This window comes from Hordeum vulgare, chromosome 2H, assembly GCF_904849725.1.
Source record: "Hordeum vulgare subsp. vulgare chromosome 2H, MorexV3_pseudomolecules_assembly, whole genome shotgun sequence".
Classification (NCBI taxonomy): Eukaryota; Viridiplantae; Streptophyta; class Magnoliopsida; order Poales; family Poaceae; genus Hordeum; species Hordeum vulgare.
This window is the reverse complement of record NC_058519.1, coordinates 664,702,540-664,718,756: the sequence shown is the minus strand read 5'-3', so window position 1 is coordinate 664,718,756 and position 16,217 is coordinate 664,702,540. Positions and strand designations below refer to the sequence as shown.

The following is a 16,217-nucleotide window of genomic DNA, read 5'->3' as shown; positions in this document are numbered from 1 at the left end:
GTTGATCGTGTCATTTTGTTGCTACTGTTTTCTGCGTGTCAAGTATTTGTTCCTATGACCATGAGATCATATAACTCACGGACACCGGAGGAATGCTTTGTGTGTATCAAACGTCGCAACGTAACTGGGTGACTATAAAGATGCTCTACAGGTATCTCCGAAGGTGTTCGTTGAGTTAGTATGAATCGAGACTGGGATTTGTCACTCCGTGTGACGGAGAGGTATCTCGGGGCCCACTCGGTAATACAACATCACTCACAAGCCTTGCAAGCAATGTGACTTAGTGTAAGTTGCGGGATCTTGTATTACGGAACGAGTAAAGAGACTTGCCGGTAAACGAGATTGAAATAGGTATGCGGATACTGACGATCGAATCTCGGGCAAGTAACATACCGAAGGACAAAGGGAATGACATACGGGATTATATGAATCCTTGGCACTGAGGTTCAAACGATAAGATCTTCGTAGAATATGTAGGATCCAATATGGGCATCCAGGTCCCGCTATTGGATATTGACCAAGGAGTCTCTCGGGTCATGTCTACATAGTTCTCGAAACCGCAGGGTCTGCACACTTAAGGTTCGACGTTGTTTTATGCGTATTTGAGTTATATGGTTGGTTACCGAATGTTGTTCGGAGTCCCGGATGAGATCACGGACGTCACGAGGGTTTCCGGAATGGTCCGGAAACGAAGATTGATATATAGGATGACCTCATTTGATTACCGGAAGGTTTTCGGAGTTACCGGGAATGTACCGGGAATGACGAATGGGTTCCGGGAGTTCATCGGGGGGGCCCACCCACCCCGGGTAAGCCCATGGGTGTTTGGGGTGCCACACCAGCCCTTAGTGGGTTGGTGAGACAGCCCAAGAGAGGCCTATGCGCATAGAAAAGAAAATCAAAGAGGAAAGGAAAAAAAAGGAAGGAGGTGGGAAAGGGAAGAAGGACTCCACCTTCCAAACCAAGTGGATTTCGGTTTGGGAGGGGGAGACCGTCTTCGTGCGCGTAGGAAAATTTTTGTTTCCCATGTGACGTTCCCCAACAATATATGCATTTGTAGTTTACTATCATATTGCATAATGTATCCAATTGTTTCAACAAATTTAGTTTAAGATGTTATATCCAACTAGTGGCTTAAGTTATCTGTACTTTACCAACTGAATAACCCAATTCTAGGCTGCATTTCATCCTTTAGGCTACCTTTTTTTGTGAGCCATGGCAGACACTTTCATCTCTCTGGTTAACTATGAACAATATCTCATCTTTCTTTTGTTGGCTTGTTGATGTTGCAACTGGTGAACGTATATAAATTAGTAGGACTTGATGTAAAAAAGCAAGGTGGTACTATTTAATTTCCATTTATTTTTCTGATCTGAGTCCTTGGCGGATCACTGCACGATAGCCCAGCCGTGTGACAAAATATATTTGACACGGTCGGGCGAAGAAAAACGTTTCAAAACCAGTCATTTTATAAAAATACCCCTCGATTTTCCAGTATTCAACCCGCACTCCGTTTTTGAGTTAAAAAACGAATCTTTTTTTTGCATTTTTCAGGAACCCCCTGATGTTTCAGGTAATCAACCTGCAGCCCGGATTTAAGTCAGAAAACGAATCATTTTTTTGTATTTTTTCGAAAATCCCCTGATGTTTCAGGTAATCAACCCGCCCTCCGTATTTTAACAAAAAAATCCTAACTTTTCAGTTAATCAATCCACATTTTATCTAAAACAAAATTATCCATATCTTTTAAACCGTAACTCCGATTTTAACATGTTATATATGAAATTTGATTAAAAAAATGTGTAGAATCTAAATAGGATGTTATTTTTAGCTGTTGAATACTTCTTAAATATTATTTTTGGTGCAAACTTAATCTGTAGTGCACGGTCCTTTTTTTCTCTTTTTCCGGCGACGATACGAATTGCAATAAACATCCACTAAATTGCAATAAACAATGCCTAACATCATCTATCTAAGATCCAATCACAAATAGCTCACATGGTATTCTTCGGCTTTAGGTATGACGTGGTCAAGAAAGAATCCCGCCAATTCCTCTTGAATTGCTCACATGTCATCATCTGATAGGGGTTCATCCCGCTTCTTCCAGATCTAATTTAAAGAAGGGGGTCAATACATGCATATATATATATATATATATATATATATATATGAATAAAACTCAACATAATTGATGGTAATATTACTTGTATTTAGAATGCAGGGTTAGATTACTTGGTTTTTTAGATGGTGATTTGTAGATGGGGTCTTCTCTAGATGGAGTTCTAGATGGGGGTTTCTAGATGGGGATTTATAGATGGGGGATTTATAGATGTGGGTTTCTACATGGGGATTTATAGATGGGGTTTTTCTAGATGAGGTTTTTTGGGTTAATGCTTAACATCTCTGTAGACTATTGTTTTTTGTATTTGACAGCAAATACTAAAACTAGGGATGTGGTTGTATTTGACAGCAAATACAAAAACAAGGTAGAGGTGTTTGTAGATGTAATTGTCTCAATAAATACAAAAACTAGGGATGTGCTTGAATGCTACAGAGATTTAATGAGACTTAGGTTTTTTAATTAGAATCTTGATTGCTGCATGTGGATGTGGTAATGCTTCCCGTTTCCCTCTACCTTGCTTTTTCCCCAAACAGATTTGCTTTTTCCCCCATCAGATATAAAGTTGGATGATTGGAAGTTCGAAAAAAATTGCTGATTATGAAGACTAGTTTTCATATGGATGAATAACTATGACCTGCTGAAACTGGAATATAGCTTATGGAAGAAAGTGATGTTTGATGAGAAGTAAAATGTGGCAATCGATACGTCTCGAAGTGATTTTGATCTGTGGCAAGCAATTGAAACTCATACTTCAATGTGTTGTTGTAAGTTGTGAAACTATTTTCTTGAAATAATTTCTTTAAATGTATGAAACTAAGATTTCTTTTATTTGTAATTTGTTATTTCAGTGTGATATGTATTGAAATGCGTTTTCATTGTGTGAGCACTAAAGCCATCGTCGGCAACACAATTATGATGTTATGTAAAAATATATTGCGTTCAGAGCGTGTGTTATTTTCTCTTCCGTTGGAACGCACGAGCTCTTTTTTTAGTTATTAGGTAAAGATAGTAGTGAACCATCCAATTCTGATAGGTTGCAGTTAAGCCAACGTGGATCGTGTGGTGGCACACCCTGCAACTCATCTGTGCAACGACCGGCGCTTGGTTGGTGTGTTTGGAGTAGCCAAGCTCTCCAGCCAGACCTCGTCGGCCACGGTGGCGAACTTGTCGTCGTTACGGTGCCACCTCCAGACGGCGGTCGTCTCGTTTACAATCCTCAGTCGCCCGTGTCCGAAGCTCGCCTCACGGAACAAGGAAAGCGGCGCCGATTTGTGATCCTTGATGAATCTTCAATAGTAAACAAGAAGAAGAATCCATATAGTATATATAGAGAAAAATCATTTGAAATACTATAGTATTAATTAATTACGGCGCAGATGAATGAAGAGCAGTAGCAATCACGTACTTGGAAGCAAGGCCTTCCCTGTTGCCACCATCGCCGATGGTGATGTACACTGGACCCCGGGCGTCGGCCTTGTTGTCGTAGATCCTCGTCTACCTCATGCATGCATGGAATGGAATTAGTTAGTTAGTTAGCTTGATTAATTATTACTTCCTAATACTTGTAGCTGGAGTATTTGAATTAGTGTTTTCCAACAACAAGAACAAATATTTAAGTACATACAGTATATAGGGGATGCATGGTTGAAGAGTAGAAAAGATGTAGAGTACACAATATATATAGAGGATCGGAGTACTACTCCACTTACGAAGCGCTCATAGGCATGGACATGTCCGGCGAAGACGACGTCGACGTTGGCCTCATAGAGGAGCCTCTCCATGGCGGTGCGCATGCTCTCGCCCACTTCCTCGTCCTGGTGCGCCTCGTTGGTGTTGTACCACGGCGCGTGCAGCAGCACCACCAGCCACGGCGTCCTCTGCCGGTCCACGCCGGCGAGGTCCCTCTTCAACCATGCATGTTGCTCCGACCCCTCCTGGAAGCTGGCGTAGGATCCCAGCATGAGGACGTGTACCGCGCCGCCGGCCGCGTCGAAGGAGTAATAGAGGTTGGATTTGGAGCCGCTCTCCTCGTGCGGCATGCGCCACCGATTGTTGTAGGCGACGAACCCATCCTCATGCTCATTCTCATGGTTACCCTCCGTCACCATCCACGGCCGGGCGCTCGCCAGCGGCTGAACCAGACGACCGAACGAGTCCCACAGCGGCTGCACCCTGTCCGCGTACGATAGGTCGCCGGGGAGCAGCAGCATGTCGTAGTCTGCGTCGCGGATGTGCGACAGCGTCGACTTGGTCCAGCCCGTCTGCCCGAGGTCGCCGATGACAACCAGCTCGATGGGCAGGTTCGCCAGAGGAGTCCTGAGGGACATGTCGGCGTCGCCGTCGCCGACCTTCCCGCACCGGTAGTAGTAGGTGGTGCTGGGCTTGAGCGGGCCGATCGTCACCTCATGTATCGCGCCGGAGGAGTAGTAGGAGGAGCAGCGGTACGTCGTATGGCTTCCCTCGGCGGACGCCGTGTAGTTCCCAGGAGATGTGCCGTACTCCACCACCGACGGCGCAGACGCAGTACGCCGGTCGTCGGTGACCCACGAGATCCTCATGTGCTTGCTTCCCACGCTTGAAATGTGCACCTAAAGGGTACCATGCATGTCATTTCAATTTTCAAGTTCCAAGACGTGAGTCAAGTTTATGAAAGCAACTAATTCCAAATTCTTGCAAACTCCATGCATGCACCCCACAAGTCAAGAGTTATGATCGACCCTTAATTACCTGTTGTGGATAGTTTGGCGGCTTGTTTTGCGCCGTCAACACCAGCGGTCTCGGCGGCGGCCGGACATACTCATCGGCCTGGGTGCGCCTGAACATCACCGACGTTTGACGATGTCTGAAGATCAATGTAATAATTTAGCTTGGTTGGGAATAACTAACAAGAAGGAAATTTCATCCAAAGTAAGATTTGTGTTGTAGCTCATACTTATTCCAAAGAACTATAAACGAGCTAAGAAGACATTTAAATAATTGTTCTGTTTAAAATCAAATTGAAGTAGAGCGAAAGAAGCGTGGGAATTGGAATCAAATACCAATGGCCAGAATGCCACAAGAGATGGGGTGGGAGATCGTCCTCGTTGATGAGACAATTGGGCATTGGATGTATTGTATTTATAGAGGGTGATCCTACGGCAACTCGTGATGTTGTGGTTTCCACAGGGAATCTTAGACCTTTCGGTTACAAGGAATAAGACAGTAAACAATATCACTTGGTGGAAAAAAAAGCTGAGAATGGAGATTAGCCATGTGTCCTAATTATAGGTAATGAACGTCTATTTGGGATATTTATCAATTCCATCTATCAAAATATCAATTTATGTATTTTACAGACATATTTGTACGGGTTACGAAGACTCAAACATGAATGTTTATTTTTAACCACACATCCGTCTGAAAACAAGGCAAAACGCCGTTTCAATAAAAGAGCATAAAAATGTAGAGTGTTAGAAAACCATATTTTATTATTCTCAATTCATGCCATCAACGATAACAATATAAGAGGTGGCATAAAAAGATAACAATATAATTGCGCGGCCCACGGTTGGGCTTGTACGCCGGTTTCGCGGAGTAGAGCGCCGTGCTAATGCTAAACTGCTGCAAGTTTTGTGCTGAGCTTCTATGATGTTGGTACTGGACTACCATCCACTGCATTCCACTGTATTTGGACCAACAGGTTAATTTAAATCTAGTGCAAAATCAACCTATAAAACGTTGAACTCCATAATGAGAAAATAATGCAAAAATAGGGTGGTTAGTGGAAAAGATAATGTGCAAATAATGTGTGCTAATTTACTTTACTTGAAACAGCTCTTAGATCATCAATAATTACCATAAATATGAAAAAGAAGCGGAATTTCCCCGTTTTTTCGACTGTATATCATGCATTATTCTGATAAGTGATTCAAAATTACGACAAAAACTGTGTGCTAATAAAAATCTTCTCTATTGGGACAGAAAAATTCACATGCAAAATAAAGGGAAGTACACTGCCATATCCAAAACACTTCAAATACTCTGTTTTCCTGAGGCAGAAATCTTACGCCTAGAAATCATCCCTAGTAGCTTCGTTTGTCTAAATCGACCGCTACCTCGTGCAATAGGTAGATATATAAGTCTAAGTTGATACTCCCTTGTTGCCTCGCTCCACCCGAGCACCACAACCATGGCAAATTTCAAGCCGTTCCGGTGTAGACTCGTTTCTCCCTTTTTTGTATTTTTAAAATTAATCATAAGCTGTATCGAGTTTGAAAATTTTCTAGGCGAATACGTTGGAGCAAGTCAATATATTTCTAACGCCATATCATCTGCTACTTATCAATAAGTAATTTGAAAATAATGTCCAAAAGCAGTGCTTAAAATCCAAAATTCAAAAAGGAAATAAAGTATATTGTAAACTGCTCTTAAATTGCTTTGAAATTTGGAAAATGAATGAAATGAAAAAACTACGCCTAGTCTACAGCTTACCAATGCAATATCATTTGAATCAATCAGAATAGCAGTTTGAAAATCTCGCCCAAAATACAGTAAAAAATAGACAAGTTCGAGGAAACATTGTTTAGTATATTTGACTTGTAGAACAAAAAAGTTGATTAATTTTTGTAGCTATCCAACGATATATATAACATGCATCTCTCTAATGAGCGATTCAAAAATCATGCTAGAAGTAATCTCCCCGAAAAAGAAAGAATCTGGATGTTCCGTCAAGAAGTTCAGAAGTATTCAAGCGTGCAGAGTCCACCACCATATCAAAAAATTACCTATATATAAATAAGAGAATATTAAATAATTGGTTGATGAAGACGTCCAGCATATGGTTCCATTTTATCAGCTTCTTATTGTTGATGGAGATGTCCGGCATATGGTTCCATTTTTCTTCTTTTGCATTCTTCACTGCCACCCATATCCCTTCTTATTGTTGATGGAGACGGACGGCATGTTGTTTCATTTTATCATCTTCTCGTTGTTGATGGAAACAGCCGGTATATGGTTCCACTTTTGTTCTTTTGCATTCTTCACTGCTGCCAATATCCATTCTCATTTTTTATGGAGACGACCGGCATATGGTTCCATTTTATCAGCTTTTGACAGTTGGAAGAGGCACACAACCTTACAGTTGAATAGATTGATTCCTTGACAACTGTTACAAAGGGTACTAAAGGTTTCGCCATAGTCCACGCCTTCTCGTTGAGTGAAACCACGAACAACCCATTTGGCCTTGTAGCGCGCCAAGGATCCGTCATTGTTGAACTTGTGACGAAAGATCCATTTCCCCGTGACGACATTCACACCTGCAGGCTTAGGCACCAAAGACCACGTAAAGTTATCCATTAGGGCATGATATTCATCGAGCATGGCTTGTCGCCAATGAGGGTCTTTGAGAGCGGACTTGTAGGTGGGTGGAATGGGTGAGATGGCGGTAGAGGAAGCAGCCGTGAGGAATAAGCGTTTGGGCATGAGATAACCAGCCTTGGCACGTGTGGACATTCGGTGTGCATTGTTGGGTGGATGTACTGGAATGGCATGTGGCGGTAGATGTGGCGGATGGGGTGTGGCTGGAGCGGAAGGCGAGGCCGATTCGGTGGGGCCCGCGGGTTGTTGGGAGGTAGTGGGCGGCGAATCAGGCGCTGACTCCGAGGAAGTAGCAGATGAGGTGACAGACGAAGCGGGCGCGGCAGGCGAGGTGGATAGGGGAGGCGCGCGATTCGGTGGGGCGAGGTGGATAGGGGAGGCGCGCGATTCAGTGGGGCAGGGGAACAAGGTGGCCCGGGCGGAGGAAACGAGGAGTGGGCGGACGACGCGGGCGAGCCATCCGGGGAAGGACACGGGGCAGGGGAGTGCGCGGGCGCCGGTGCGCTGCATGCGGTAGTGGGCAGCAATGATTGGCGGGGCCCGGGCGGATCAGTTGGTGCGTGATCCAAGAGATTCGGGTGTGGGGGAGCGGCTGCATGGGGATTGGTTGTGGACGTGGTTGGCGTGTGAACTGGTGGGTGTGGCCGGTAGGGAAATACATGCTCATCAAAAATTACATGGCGCGAGACAATAACCCGACGGGATGTGAGGTCGTAGCAGCGATACCCTTTGTGCTCTAATGGGTAGCCGAGGAAGACACAAGGGGAGGAGCGTGGGGAGAGTTTGTTGTCCATAGTAGCATAAAGATTCGGGTAGCAGAGACAGCCAAAAACGCGTAGGTGAGTATAGTCCGGTTGCACGCCATGGAGGAGAAAGTATGGTGTGTACGGGGTGATGGCACGAGAGGGTCGTCGGTCTAGTAAATAAGTGGCGGTGTGGAGAGCCTCAACCCAAAAGTGTGGAGTGAGGTTGGCTTGGAGAAGCAGCGTGCGTAAGATGTCATTGGTAGTGCGGAGGAGGCGTTCTGCTTTGCCGTTTTGTGGTGAAGTGTGGGGGCAAGAGAACCGATATGCTATGCCGTTGGAGGAGAAGAAGGAGCGAAGAGAGTTGTTGATGAATTCACCACCGTTATCACATTGCATGCTTTTGATGACGACATGAAATTGTGTGTGGACAAAAGTGAAGACGCGCTGGAGTACGGTGGATGTCTCATGTTTGTTACGCAAGGGGAACGTCCAGGAGTAGTGTGTGTAGTCGTCAAGGATGACCAAATAGTATTGAAAACCGGAGAAGCTCACAACAGGGGAAGTCCATAAATCACAGTGAATTAAATCAAAGGCAGCATATGTTTTGCTAGATGAAGAAGAAAAGGGAAGACGTGTCTGATGCCCAAGTTGGCAAGCACTACAAGGTGAGTGGTGAGCTTTATTACAATCATGAAGAAAATCACGAGACATAGTAGAAAGGGTAGATGTGCTGGGGTGGCCGAGACGACGATGCCATAGGTCCGAAGTGGTGGCGAGGAGAGCGGATGGCCGAGCTGGTGTGTTGCCGTTGAAAGGGTATAGGTCGCCGGTACTAGCGGAGATCATGAGAACCTGTCGAGTGTGAAGATCCTTCACAAGAAAACCACAAGGAAAGAATTCAATAGAGCATGAGTTATTGGTGGTAAATTTGCGAACGGAAATAAGACTAGTAACGACGTTGGAAGATACCAACACATCGGTGAGGTGAAAATGGTGTGGTTGGAGGGTGGTGGAGCCAGTGGCTGTGACGGGGATGTGATGAACCATTGCCAACAAGGATGCTCGAGGGAACATGCCGTAATGAATGACTAAGCGAGGTCAGGTTACCTTGTGTGCCAGTCACATGGGACGAAGCGCCGCTGCCCAAATACCACTCGGGGTTGGGGTTGGAGTTGAGGCCGGAGTTGGTGAAGGCGGCGTTGAGCATGGCGAGATGTTCCCACGACGGCGGCCCGGCGTTGTACGGTGCAGGTGGTGGTGTGGGATGGTACATGGGGTAGGCCTGGGCATGCGCACCAGGGCGGGGACCCAGGACACCAGCAGCGTTGGGAGGGATCCAGCCGGGGCGTGGTGACGGAAGAGCCATGCCGTAGGGGGCGAAGTACCCAGTGAAGGGCGAAAAGGCTGGCGGCGACGGGTTGCCGCGTCCAGAGGAGTCACCGCGACCACGACCACGGCCACGGCCACGTTCGCGACCGCGATCACCTTCGTCGGAGCGGTCACCGCGGCCACGACCAGTGGGCGTCTGGGGAGGATGGGGGTGTCCGTGGGCGCGATCGGCAGCGGGGCGATCGGGAACGGAGGAGGCACTGCTATGTACGCGATCACCGCCAGTGATGGCGAAGGCGGATGCGCTTTCCTCGACAGCACGCTGGGCCTGAGATTCCTCGGCGAGGACGACTCGAGAGAGCACGGCGTCGAAGGGGAGCTCCTGGTCGCCGAGGACGACGCGGATGGTTTCGAGCCGCTTGTCGAGGTCGTGGAGGAACTGGGTGGTGAGGTCACACTCGGTGACGGCGTGATCGATGTCGGCGAGACCGTCGGTGAGGAGCTTCATGCGGCGGGCGTATTCGGAGACGGAGAGGTGACCTTGCTTGAGGTTGCGGTACTGCCGATTCAGCAGCATGAAACAAGCGGCGCGGTTGGCGAGGAAGAAGTCGCGGATCTTCTTCCAGATGGCGTAGGAGGTGGTGGCACCGACGACATGGTCGATCATGGGGTCGGCAAGAGTGGCGTAGAGCCATAGCGCGACATGAGCATCGAGCTCACGGTAGGCCGCGTCGGTGTTGGGTGGTGGAGGGTGCTCGATGAGATAGAGAACGCCGTAGCGAACGAGGACCATGATGAAGAACGATTCCACTTGTGATAATTGTGGTCGGCGGGGTTGAGGAAGAACTTGATGTGGTTGGTGATGTGATCCGAGAAAATGGGGGTGGCGAGGGTTGGATGGCGACGGCGCAGGAGCCGGTGGTGTAGAGGAGAAGAGGGGGGCGAACTGAGAGCCAGAGGCGGCGATGGAGCCAGAGAAAACGAACGGCGGAGGAGGGGGAGCCGAGGTGGCCGAGGATGCGGCGGCGGCGGCGGCAGTGTCCGGAGAGGAGGAGGTGTGCGGCAGCGTGCCGGGACTGAGGGCAGCGGAGGAGTGGGAGGAGGCGTCCATGGCGGCCTGGTAACTGATACCAAGTTGAATAGATTGATTCCTTGACAAGTGTTACAAAGGGTTACAAGAGGTATATATGAGGGGAGAGCCACGACCTATACAAGTGGCTAGTGGCCAACGTGGTCTACCCCTGATCCTACTTACAAGGAGATGAAACAAGTGGTCAAGTAATCTAACAATAAGACTGGCTATAAGACTGCTTATAGCCAGCAGTTGGCTATACTATTAACCATGCTCTTACTGTTAGACCCATCATTTACTTCTCTTTCCGGTGTGTGGGTGTGTGTGTGTGTGGGGGGGGTACCCGCACGATGACGTGAAGTACGTGCATATATTTATAACCTCAACGTCAAAAAGAAAAATTGATAGAAGGGGAAAAAAAAAGACCCGTGTTAAAAAAGCCAACTAGTAGCGGCTTTGCATTGGCTCTAGTCCCCAGCTTCCATCGTAATTGTAAAGTCCATAATTAGGATTAGTCGACGACGTTGTTCCTGCCTCGCCCATTGCCCTGCTCTACTCGGCTGCTCCCAAGAGTGAAGAGTCCATGACCCAAGCGTGCTCTCAAACTCTGCTCGGCTGCCGATCTGATTCAGTCATTCAGATATTTGGCTGCTGCCTGTTGCACTTGTCAATTCTTCCCTTTCCTCTTCAAGCAAATATTACATGCGTGCAAGTATTTGTGGGAGGTGCCATATATTACACGCGTGAATTTATATGTGGGAGATGCCATATATTACATGCGTGCAAGTATTTGTGGTTACATGTACTTACTATTAGATTCTGTGACAAGCATCTGTAAATAATAAAACTTAATTAAGGTAAAACGCAACCGTAGTCTTAAGTTCAAATTTCTATAATTTATCCCATATGCTTTCAATCATTAAAGTCATGTGTGATATTCTGTCATTACCGCTTCAAATGTAAAGTTTTCTCAAGCCTACTACTAACCCTATAGCGATCATTCATGCGCTCCTAACCTATGATGGATACCATAGGACAGCAACATATCCACACACAATTCAAAACAACCATACAAATATCCCCAATTGACCATAGGACAAAAAAGAACTACCCAAACATAACAAAGATGCAATAGATCATCCACAAATAATTTATAACATGAAACACTATGTTCACATTATCGCATAGGGGATTACAGAGGTTTATAAGAGAGTGAACCACTATAGATAGAGAGTAGATAGTGATGGAGCTGGCGGTGAAGACGGCGGCATGGCGAGGAAGAGGTTGCGTAGGTGGCAGTGTAGGGCACCTCCTACTCTGACCGATTATCATGGGGGAGCACCCCCCTTATCCACCTTCTTCCATGGCTTCTTGGGTCTGTAACAGATGAGCCCCCCTCCCCTTATAGATGAGAGCCAAGGGGGAGGCAAAATCGTGGTTTTTGGTGATTTCCCCAAAAATTATAGTTTCCTCTCTTTATATATGCCAAGATGGTCTTCGTTGGTTCTCCAATCAATGCCCCTTTGATCCAAGATATCTTGGGCACCTATAGAGCCTTGATATGGTCTCCGCTCGGCCACCATGAATCCATAGGTCGAGGTATGGTCGAATCCACCAAGTTGGGTACGAGTCTCAGTCAATCTCGTCACCAACTTTTGGGTTCCCGTAATCAGATAGGTGACGTAAATAAAATGGATCCACAGGTCGCATACTAACCCCGTTTTCTACAACTTTGTAGTTTTGACTTTTTCCGTTTGACACCATATTCAGGCCTCCATGAGAAGATCTCTAAAATTTGTTTTTTAGGGGGGGGGGGGGGGGGGGGGGCTGGCGGTGGAGACAGATTTCAGGAAAGTCATGAGTGTAAAAAAAAGAATTTGTGTACTCTTTCAACTATTAATAGGTTTGTACAAGTAAATAAATCAAAATATGCCAAATATGATGGAAAATATCATAATAAACTACATAGTTCGCCGGTATGTTTTTGACATATCACACAGTTATCTCTATCAGAGTGAGCAGTTCAGGACTTGTAAAAAATTACTTTGGCTGGCAAACATGGTAGTTAAACTTGGCAATCATGGCTGTTAACATTGGCAATCCATTAGTGTGAACATCGGCAATCTTGGGAAGTTAATCCTGGAAGTTAGCATCACCCGCGCAAAAAATGAATGAAACAAAATGTTAGTATATTCCAATATCAACCGTTAGCTTGCTCGTCTATGGTAAGTTGGCTATTTCAATCGGAGCAGTTAGTATGTCCATGTAGTATTTTGGGCAAAAAAAAGGTCAAAAATGATGTTAGTTTTTTGATAGCTGTTCTTAAACCATAGAGAGTATTAAAAGGTGGTGTACACGATTTTTTTCACTAACAGATATATATCCTATGGTATATATTATTTGCATCGTTCTGACAAACGGTTTGAATTTTATTTAAAAATGATAAAATCTTGTTTATGTAAATTTTTAGAATGTGAAATTTCTTTAAAAAGAATTCCAATTTTAGAAAAATGTTCATAATGTAAAATATTTTCCTTACCAATAGCTTTCCAACAATATATCACTTGTATCGTTCGGACAAACTGTATGAAAGGTAGGACAAAAAACAGCGCGAAAAACAAAGTCAGAAAAAGTCCAATTGGTGGTTTAGCTAGAAAAAACGTGCAGTTCGCCTTTTGTGTTTCACATATCTGCGAAGGGGATGCAGAATAGTTATTGAACTGATCCACTGTCCAAACTGAGTCCAAGGGTCGTTCTTTATACTCTAACACCCCCGGCGTCTAGCCTATTTTAGGCCTTAGCTGTGCACAACGCACACGGGAGTATATTTTCTTCCGTTACATGGTATTGAACCCTGAACCTCTAGTTTCAAGTTTTATGCACCTAAGTGATACGTCTTCAACGTATCTATAATTTTTTTATTGTTTCATGCTATTGTATTATCATTTTAAAACACTTTTTAGGCACTTATCTATCAATTTATATTGTTTTTTGACACTAACCTATTGACCCAGTGCCCAGTTCAAGTTGCTGTTTTCTGCTTGTTTTTCCATTTTTCAGGTTCCAGTACCAAATGAAGCCCAATTGACCTGAAACTTTTTGTGATTTTTTCTGAACCAAAATAAGACTGTGGAGCATTGGAAGAAGGTCGGGAGGTACATGAGGCACCCAATAGCCATCAGACCGCGGCCAGGGGCGCGGCCTGATGGCTTGTGGCCGCCTCGTGGTTCTCCCGAGGAGGTCCCGAAACACTTTTTACGCTGCCGCAAGTCTCTGTTCCGACGAAAGACCATCTCAAGCTCCGTTCCGGTACTCTGCCGGGGGGACAATCACAGGGGGCTTTTTTCATCAACCTTGCTGCATTCATGATGATGTGTGAGTTGTTCACCACACACCTACGGTTCCATAGCAGCACCTAGATGGCATATCTCTCTCTGTCTTTGATCTTCAATACAATGATCATCGTGACTTCACTTTGATCCATATGATGTAACTCTTTTGTATGATGCGTTTGTTGGGATATGATGAATTGTGGGTTTTTGTTCATATTATTCATGATAAATGTTTAAGTCTCCACTGATATATAATATGATTTTTATGTGCATGATTATGATAGCTTCGTAATTCTCTCCGATCTATTGAAATAGTTTGGCCAACTAGATTGATATTTCTTCGGTGAGAGAGGTGCGTTGTAGTAGGTTCGACCTGGCGAGTTTCTATATCCCAGTAACAAAAGGTGACAAGTTGCGTATTCGTGATTCTGATACTAAGGGTAAAATGATGGTGTTTATTCATATTATTTGAATTTACTTTGTCTACATCATGTTATCTTACTCCAATCATTAATTCATTCGTCATGAACTTAATACGTAGAGAGGGAAGCATAGAAGCACTTTGGAAGTAAAGTAATAGTAATAGGTGCAGGCAGGAGTCGAACTATTTGTTTATGGGCGTGAGGCTTATATTTACATGATCATTGCCGTGAAAATTGTGTAACTATCCGCTCTTTTATCAATTACCCAACAGTAATTTGTTTACCCACCATATGCTTATTTTCATGAGAGATGTGATACGTCTCAAACATATCTATAATTTTTGATGGTTTCACGCTGTTATCTTGTCTTCTTTGGTTGTTTTATGTATCTTTTTAATATCTTTTTGGGACTAACTTATTAATTCAGTGCCAAGTGTTAGTTCCTGTTTTTTTTCCGTGTTTTTGACTCTTTTCAGATCTGATTTTGGAACGGAGTCCAAACAGAAGAAAAACCCTGAAATGATTTTTTCCCGAACGGAAGAAGACCAGGGGGCTTTTGGGCCAAGCCAGGTGGGCTCCAGGGAGCCCACAAGCCCCCACTCCGCCACCAGGGGGAGGCGGCGGTGGGAAGGCTTGTGGCCTCCCTGGCCACCTCCTGACCTAGATCTTTGGCCTATAAATTCCCAAATATTCCGCAAAAACCAGGGGAGCCTCAAAAATACTTTTCCGCCGCCGCAAGCTTCCGTTTCCGCGAGATCTCATCTGGAGACCCTTCCCAGCATCCTGCCGGAGGGGACTTTGGAGTTGGAGGGCTTCTTCATCATCATCATCGCCCCTCCAATGACTCGTGAGTAGTTCACTTCAGACCTAAGGGTCCGTAGTTAGTAGCTAGATGGCTTCTTCTCTCTCTTGGATCTTCAATACAAAGTTCTCCATGATCTTCATGGAGATCTATCCAATGTAATCTTCTTCGGCGATGTGTTTGTCGAGATCCGATGAATTGTGGATTTGTGATCAGATTATCTATGATATATATTTGAGTCTTTACTGATTTCTTTTATGCATGATTTGATATCCTTGTAAGTCTCTCCGAGTCTTGGGTTTTGTTTGTCCAACTAGATCTATGATTCTTGCAATGGGAGAAGTGCTTGGTTTTGGGTTCTACCATGTGGTGACCTTTCCCGGTGACAGTAGGGGCAGCAAGGCACACATCAAGTAGTTGCCATCAAGGGTAAAAAGATGGGGTTTTATCATTGGTTTGAGATTATCCCTCTACATCATGTCATCTTGCTTAAGGCGTCACTCTGTTCTTATGGACTTAATACACTAGATGCATGCTGGATAGCGGTCGACGTGTGGAGTAATAGTAGTAGATGCAGAAAGTATCGATGTACTTGTTTCGGACGTGATGCCTATAGAAATAATCATTGCATAGATATCGTCACGACTTTGCGCGGTTCTATCAATTGCTCGACAGTAATTTGTTCACCCACCGTCTACTTGCTTTCATGAGAGAAGCCACTAGTAAACACTACGGCCCCCGGGTCTATTCACATCCATCGTTTACACTTCCGCCTTTACTTTGCTTTGTTACTTTGTTGCTTTCAGTTCTCACTTGGCAAACAATCTATAAGGGATTGACAACCCCTTCATAGCGTTGGGTGCAAGCTTTTGTGTTTGTGCAGGATCTTGAGATACTCTTCCGCCGGATTGATACCTTGGTTCTCAAACTGAGGGAAACACTTACCATCGTTGTGCTACATCACCCTTTCCGCTTCGAGGGAACAGCAACGCAAGGCTCCAAGGCCACGGGGGAAATCCTTTGCATACTTGCCTAGG

The 16,217-nt window shown here is 45.1% G+C and overlaps 1 protein-coding gene across 1 annotated transcript; it reads right to left on the bottom strand.

Annotated features, from left to right (window-relative positions):
* Window positions 1-3,130: 3,130 nt before the first annotated feature.
* On the bottom strand, window positions 3,131-5,205 carry LOC123428577 (purple acid phosphatase 22-like). The gene is made up of 5 exons (XM_045112799.1): window positions 5,161-5,205; window positions 4,850-4,964; window positions 3,832-4,710; window positions 3,528-3,616; window positions 3,131-3,409 (listed from the first exon to the last, which is right to left on the bottom strand). The coding sequence occupies exons 2-5, from the start codon at window positions 4,943-4,945 to the stop codon at window positions 3,202-3,204; spliced, it is 1,272 nt and encodes a 423-aa protein (XP_044968734.1). The 5' UTR covers window positions 4,946-4,964; window positions 5,161-5,205; the 3' UTR covers window positions 3,131-3,201.
* Between the last annotated feature and the right edge of the window lie 11,012 nt (window positions 5,206-16,217).

Coding starts and splice junctions, on each gene's coding strand:
- LOC123428577 (XM_045112799.1), bottom strand. CDS start 4,945: ATGTTCAGGCGCACCCAGGCCGATGAGTATGTCCGGCCGCCGCCGAGA. Junction 3,617..3,831: donor TCCATGCCTATGAGCGCTTC/GTAAGTGGAGTA, acceptor TGCATGAGGTAG/ACGAGGATCTACGACAACAA. Junction 3,410..3,527: donor AGGGAAGGCCTTGCTTCCAA/GTACGTGATTGC, acceptor TTACTATTGAAG/ATTCATCAAGGATCACAAAT.